The sequence below is a fragment of the Triticum aestivum genome, unplaced genomic scaffold (genome assembly GCF_018294505.1).
Source record: "Triticum aestivum cultivar Chinese Spring unplaced genomic scaffold, IWGSC CS RefSeq v2.1 scaffold36665-2, whole genome shotgun sequence".
Taxonomy (NCBI): Eukaryota; Viridiplantae; Streptophyta; class Magnoliopsida; order Poales; family Poaceae; genus Triticum; species Triticum aestivum.
Genome location: NW_025227865.1, coordinates 28,048 through 34,986, shown reverse-complemented (window position 1 = coordinate 34,986; position 6,939 = coordinate 28,048). Strand labels below are relative to the sequence as shown.

General features: G+C 42.7%; 1 protein-coding gene across 1 annotated transcript; it reads left to right on the top strand.

Moving 5' to 3' along the window:
• Nucleotides 1-3,922: 3,922 nt before the first annotated feature.
• LOC123172869 (uncharacterized) lies at nucleotides 3,923-6,069 on the top strand. Its single transcript, XM_044589769.1, has 2 exons — nucleotides 3,923-5,318; nucleotides 5,758-6,069. Exons 1-2 carry the CDS (start codon nucleotides 3,962-3,964, stop codon nucleotides 5,766-5,768), a joined length of 1,368 nt encoding a protein of 455 aa, XP_044445704.1. The 5' UTR covers nucleotides 3,923-3,961; the 3' UTR covers nucleotides 5,769-6,069.
• Nucleotides 6,070-6,939: the final 870 nt, after the last annotated feature.

Below are 6,939 nucleotides of genomic sequence, written 5' to 3'. Positions count from 1 at the left end.
AATTAATAAAGTGGCTGTATGCATCGCCCAGATGCAGAGGCATGGGGTCATCCTCCTTTTCTAAAAAACGATGAAGTGTAAGTGTAGAACTAAAGATGATTTATTGACTTAGCTTGCTATAATCTTTTTAAAAATGAACTATAGGAGCCTTGTTGAGATTGTACATCCACTCCTCCAATAAGGTGAGATTGTTGTACTTCGCTAGATTTTTGTCAAGATTGAAGATAGAGCATACAAGAAATTAATTTCATTTAGCTAGTTTCTGTCAAGATATTTCGAAGCCAATATGCCATCTCTTGTTCTCTACAGAAAAAAATTCATTGAGAACATCAATGGTTGAATGATGTTGTGAAACAAATGTCAACATCTAAAGAGTATCATCTGTTATAATAAAAATCCACTATACTGATTGTTTGAAGATGTTTAGTTCAATGATGACGATATAATAGATGTGCTCCATTGACCAAAAGAGAGTCCACAGAATGAGTTGTATATGTTTTAGGTACCTTGACTGAAAGAGAGTCCACATTCATTGACTAACTGAAATGTTCAGGCCATTCTTGAAATGTGTTCCTTATGTTACAAATTTTTTTATCATAAAATTATTATTAATTATAATATCTATTAAAAATACCATATATGAAGTAGAACTCCAGGAAGCTAGTCTCTGTATCTTGTTTATAGAATGGCTTTGACCATGTCACTTGATTAACGGTATTTGGGTCAATGAACCCAATGTCATAGCGTCCATCTTTTTTAATTTCATAGATCTTCATTCTGCATAATACCACCGAAAAGAATATAGTGAGGATAATATTACAGATAATGATCAACGAGCACTACAGGTAGCTAGAGACTTAATTAAATTACAGAAAAAAAGAATCACTTACAGACAATAGCAACTGACAAGAGATTTGTCGAGTGCGTCTTGATTGAATAACTGAAACAGTTCTATAAACTCAACATACAGAGCATTCTCATGGTAGTAATGATCTGCCTTGACTTTCACCATGAGGGACTCTCAGATTGGTAGTCTTGGTAATTTTCATGTACCATTCATGCAATTGATACATTCTTGTTGAGAGCTTCTTGACCTCCTCAGGCTTGACCAAAGGTTCGCCGCGGGCATATTTTCGTTTTATTTCCGCCTCTGTAACCAATGGTGTCCTGTTTTGGAGATTGATATGACCACTATTCTGAAAGAAAAAATCAGGGATAAGCTGGGAGTCAGAGATTATGAAAAAAATTCCCCATCACACTGAGGTGTCTGACAAAGATTTGATGATTTACAGAGTCAATATGGAGCTTGAAGAGGTGATTGAACATGGATGGTATGAGGAAAAATGAAAGTTTGGAACCATGGATACTGGACTAGACACAGAAGAAGTGCAATGACAAAAAAATAATCAAAATAGGAGAAATGGAATCATCTGGGAGTAAGGAGAGCATCTCCCTAGGCAGTGTGGGGCTTAAACAATTTGAGCTGATGAAGCAAAAAAATGAAGAGATCTTGAAGATGCAAAAAGATTATCTTATAAGATGGGTTTGAGGAAAAAAGTAGAGGCTGAGCTAGAAAAAGCTTTGAAGAAATTCCAAGAAGTAGAGGAGATCAGATGCAGGAATGATGCATGGAGAGCTGTAGAGGAAAAAAGAATGCCACTTGGGAAGTTGAGAAGAAGAATTTGATGGAAATGATTCAAGGTCAACAGGAGCTGATAAACAAATGCATGGAGAAAATTGATGCATGGGAAGAGAAAGAGCTATATGGAGAAGACTTGGGAGAAAAGAATGAGCTAGAGTCTGAAATCCCTCAGGACCACACACCTGAAGATGCTTATACAGAACCTGTGGATTATTCGGCTAGCCTAGACTCAGTGGAATCCCTGGGCACAAAATTAGGGATACATAAAAAAGAGGAAGGATACAAGGACAAGGATAAAGATGGACCTACTAGAAGAAGTGAAAGAAACCTTGATAGGAAGGATGCAAAAATTGAAGATCTGGCCAAGGAAAGGGCAGCTGAAAAAAACAATTATGGTAAGGACACTACCCTTTCTGATGAAAAAATTTCATTGTATGATGTGGCAAGTAAAGTTGGGATTGATCTGGGATGTGCATTGGATATGGTTACACAAAACCTAGAACTGATCTCTAATATGGAGCAGGCTAGAAGAGATATATATCTCCAAATTTTAATTAATAAAAAAAGGGAGGGGAAAAAGGATGACTCTCCAATTCTCATTGACAAAAAATGAGTTACATAACCTTTCTGGAGGAAGAAATTTCCTTTGGGAATGGATTGCACCTAGAGGAAAATCTGGAGGGATTTTAGTAGGGATCAATATTGATTGTCTTGAAGTGTTACAGGTAGAAAAATGGGTTTATTTTGTCAAATTACATTTGTTTGACAAGATAGCTAAATTTAGCTGGAATTTAGTTACAGTTTATGGTGATGCTCAAAAACATGGGAAGGCAGCCTTCCTGGCTGAACTTTCTAGATTTTATCAGGATAGTCCACAACCCTGTGTGATTGAAGGTGATTTCAACCTGATTAGAAACAATTCAGAAAAAAAAACCCTGGAAGAGTGGACCATTTTAGCTTTGTCTTTAATACAATTATAGAACATGCTTGTCTTAGAGATCTCCCTTTGAATGGGTCCGTAATGACCGAGACCTTACCGCCGTGTGGGCCCTCAACCACTCCATCACCATCGCAGACACGGCCACCAGGCGTCGCCGCCGCCTTGACAGCAAGCTTGCACAGATTGGTGAGGAGCGGTCGCTTAGTGACTTCTCTGCCAACGCCGACAAGGGCAGGGCCGCCGCCTGAGCTTTAAGGGTGTTGTGGGCATTGGCCGCGGCCGCCCTCTGCACCGCTCAAGAGGAGGTGAGTGGTAGCGAGTGGCCGTACAAGGCTGCAGCGGCGGACCATCGCCCTTCCGTCGTTGTAGGAACAACGATGGCACAGACGAGGACAACTTTGCGGCAGGGCAGGGCAGCCACGCGTACGAGGTAGTCTTTCGGTACCAGTTCTAGGATTTCTTTTCTAGTTTTTAGTTAAGCGATAAAAAATCGACCTTTTAATGTAAATTATGTACGAACTTTAATGAAATTGGTCCAGTTTGATGAAATTTGTCTGATTTGTTCAAATTAGTTTTGAATTATATGCGCCTAGTATTGGATGGTTGGCTCCTGCATCCGTGTCCACGGACTGGTCCCCATGTTCGTGGATGAATGCAGTGTCCGGTTTGCGGGTCAGCATTGGAGGTGCCCTTATATCACTATTCTGGGAAAGTTTCAGATCGCTTGGACCATTGGTTTAAGAGAATTATGCTTTTGAACTTTTAACTTGAAATTTGACTGAATTAGATCGCTTGGACCATTGGTTTATGAGATTTATGATTTCGAAATTTTAACTTGAAATTTCACTGAATTTTACCAGGAATTACAAAGTTCACAAATATTTGAGAAAAGTCAAAAATTGAAATACATGCATGTTTTACTATTTTTGGGAAAGTTGTAGTTTACTTGAATCATTTGTTTGTGAGACTTATGATTTTAAACTTTCAGCGTTAAAATTTGATCGCCGAAGAGTGAGTCTCTCTACCAGTTTTGTTGGTTGAAAGATTTTTTTTTTTTTTGCGGGGGTTGGTCGAAAGATAATGATAGGATTTTTCATTTTTAGAGACAGGAACGATAATGATAGGTATGTCCAAGGAACAGTGAAATAGGGCTTTTGTCCTGTGCGAATTACGTTCGTGCAAAAAAAATAAAATTAGGTTCGTGCGTGGGTGCGGTGCGTGGGTCGCTCGCTTGTGGTGTCCGGTGAGAGACACTCCATCCAGGCTTCGGGCTGATCATGCATCTGATCGTACGGCCACCCATAGGAATCCAGGATCAACACCAAACAGCCTTGACGCAATCAGCGCCGCCACCAAACAAATCCACCTCCAAGAAAGCCATGGCCGCCGCCTCCTCCTCCACCGTCCTTAATCCGCCTCCATTACCCGACGGCGAGGGCCACGACCCCGCAAGCTGGATCCTCCTCGACACCCTGGGCTCCATCGCTGAATGCCCCAACGCCAGCTTCGCCCAGAGCTCCACCAGCACCGGCCAACGCATCGAGGTGTCCTTCTGCACGGCCCGCCCTCCCCATGTGTCCCACTTCTGCGTCCACTGCCCGGGCCTCGGACCCGCCGATTTTTCCTTGGCTCCCACGGTCATCAGCGCCGAGGCCGATCTCGTCCTCTTCTGCGTGTCCGCCAGCCCCTCCATCCTGTTTAATCCGCGTTACTGCGACTACTTCCTCTACAGGGCGCACCCTCGGTGCCCGGTGCTGGAGCTTCTTCCCCACCCGTACCCACACCAATTCCGCGACAAGGAGGTCGCCCTCCTAAGCCTCGGCGACGACGGGGCCGAGTACGCCATTGCCATTCTCACAAGCAGGTGCCTGAAGGTGAGCCTCAAGGAGGATGGTACGCTCAACGAGACGGAGTTTGATCTCTGCCTGTACCGCTCCTCCAGAGCCCAGGAGGGGTGGACTTCCAAGGTGGTGTCCGTGGCAGATCCACTGAGGGACGCGGTGTGCCCCACGGATTGTGCGCCATACCATGAGACAACCAAGGTGATCACGCTCGGGCGTGGCATGGTCTGCTGGGTTGACCTCTGGCGTGGCATCCTCCTCTGCAATGTGCTCGAGGAAAATCCCCTTCTCCTTGACATCCCGCTACCGCTGCCGGCGAGGGGTAACTGGAGACTCTACCACAAATCCAGCTCGTACAAATATCGGGACATCACCGTCAGCCCGCTCAAGGATACCATCAAGTACATTGAGATTGAGGTCTGCCCACCAAGAAACCCTCCTGCTGATGAGTCCTATATGGACTGGTTTCACCAAAAGCGCCGTGACAAACGGTGCAATGCACCTTGTACGGGCTGGAAGGCCAGGACATGGAGCCTATCGACCACAACAATTCCTTCATGGAAATGGCGCCTTGACTGCACCCTCGATGTTGCTGACATCGATGTCCAACCAATCCATTCTGAGCAGCTACCTAGGACGTGTAGCATTACCGACAACCTCACCCAAGCAACATGTCTGCAACGACTCATCATTGGTTTCCCCACCTTGAGCATGGACGATGATGTTGTGTACATGCTTTCTAAGGCCTGCCCCGAGGACCAGATGGAAGTGGTGATTGCTATTGATATGAGCAAGAAGACGCTTCAGGGAGTGACTAAGCTTGTTACCGGAAAAGATTTCACCGATACACGTATCTGCACCAGTGAAATCTCCAAATATCTTAGTAAAGATGAAGGTAATTTTGCTTAGTACTTGCTTTGTGTATGTGTGACTACATGTATGAATGCTCTGCTTATCTTATATGTACTGATGAACCCCCAACAGTGACAATTCAAAAAAATAACTATACCAATGGGTTCTTGGTAAGCATAGTGTGCCTATTGGGAAGGTAACAAGCAATAACGACATTTAGTAGAGGAGAATGTGAACTGCTAGCAATATTTAGCCATTGAAACCTGACCCATCTCGATGGCTAATATAAACGAAAGAAAATCAGTGCATCTTGCCACTTTGCAGTTTAATAACTTCGGTCTGCATCAAAACCACACCAAACATGATTGAACTTCTTGTTATCGCATTTGCTTAGTGGATTCATTTTTTCTTACCAGTTGAATATATATGTAGTTAGCACTCTGAAAGTGTTTGCCTTTTGTTTTTGTCGTTTTGTCTATCAGTGGCCAGGTAGAGCTTCAGCAAGGTGTTTCTCAGGCAGTGCAGGGACTTGTCCAATTGGACGTGCATCTATACCCTTGGGTCAAATAACTTCATTCGACAACCAGAAAACAATACGGTTGTAAAAAAGCTCAGTAATTTTTTTTCCAACTATTGTGAATATCTATTAGACAATCAGTCATTGGATGTTCTTGCCTCATCCTACAGGTATACACGCTGGCCAATTGGCCGTCATTTTTGCATACTCCACTTACATTCTTCATCGAAATCTAATTAAAAATCTTGGATTTTGAGTTTGGGTTAGATATGATCAAGACATGCATGCTGGCCATTCATTGACGAAAATTTTAGTTGAACTGCTTATTTTACAACCAAATGATGTGTATTTGTCCAACTATGTGGTGCACCTATAAATTTTTTGTGGGACATGCTTGATCCTCCATAATTTTTTTACAAAGCATAAATTTTTCTACTGAGTATTAGATGAGTTTGCTTCGGGTTCCACGGCTGGAGGAGAATGCTGTGCAATATCCAGGTTCGTGACTACAACTGTAGTTAGTTTGTTTTGCACCAAGCACCATCTTATCACTGTGTCTATGCGTGCATGCGCGCCCCCTCTACTCCCTCCTCCAAAGTTGTCGTCCAAGTTCAAGTTTGAACTAAAACCATGACAAGAATTATGGAATGGAGGGAGTACAAAAAATTTCTTGGCAAGAAACTCATATTGCAATTTCCTCGGATATATTATTACTAGTAGTGTACTTAATAACCAGGTTAGCCAAACCTGGTTATGATCTAACTGATAGATATTCCTCATGTGGTTTCATTTCCATTACAGATTTTCTATTCTCATGTTTTGTTTGCACTGTGTCAGGTAATTATCTCCCACATTCATGCATGTGTGGCCAATTCATAATGGCTGTGAGTTTAGGTCCTTTTTGTGAACAAGGGATTGATAAATTCCAAACTGATAAATTCAAATAGAGAAATTTGTATGTTATGCTGAACAATTGTCCCCGACGCCTTCCTCCTAGCTGAGTATGGACAGTGGCGGAGCCAGGAAAATCCTATCAGGGAGGCGGTGCATTAAAACTGATTGGGGAGGACCAACTAATTGAAAAATTGATTTTTAGCAGTAAATCTTCACTAATTGTACACTGTTCATTACCAAAAATGCAGCAAAT

Excerpts from the sequence above, each read along its gene's own strand:
- LOC123172869 (XM_044589769.1), top strand. The coding sequence starts at position 3,962 with ATGGCCGCCGCCTCCTCCTCCACCGTCCTTAATCCGCCTCCATTACCC.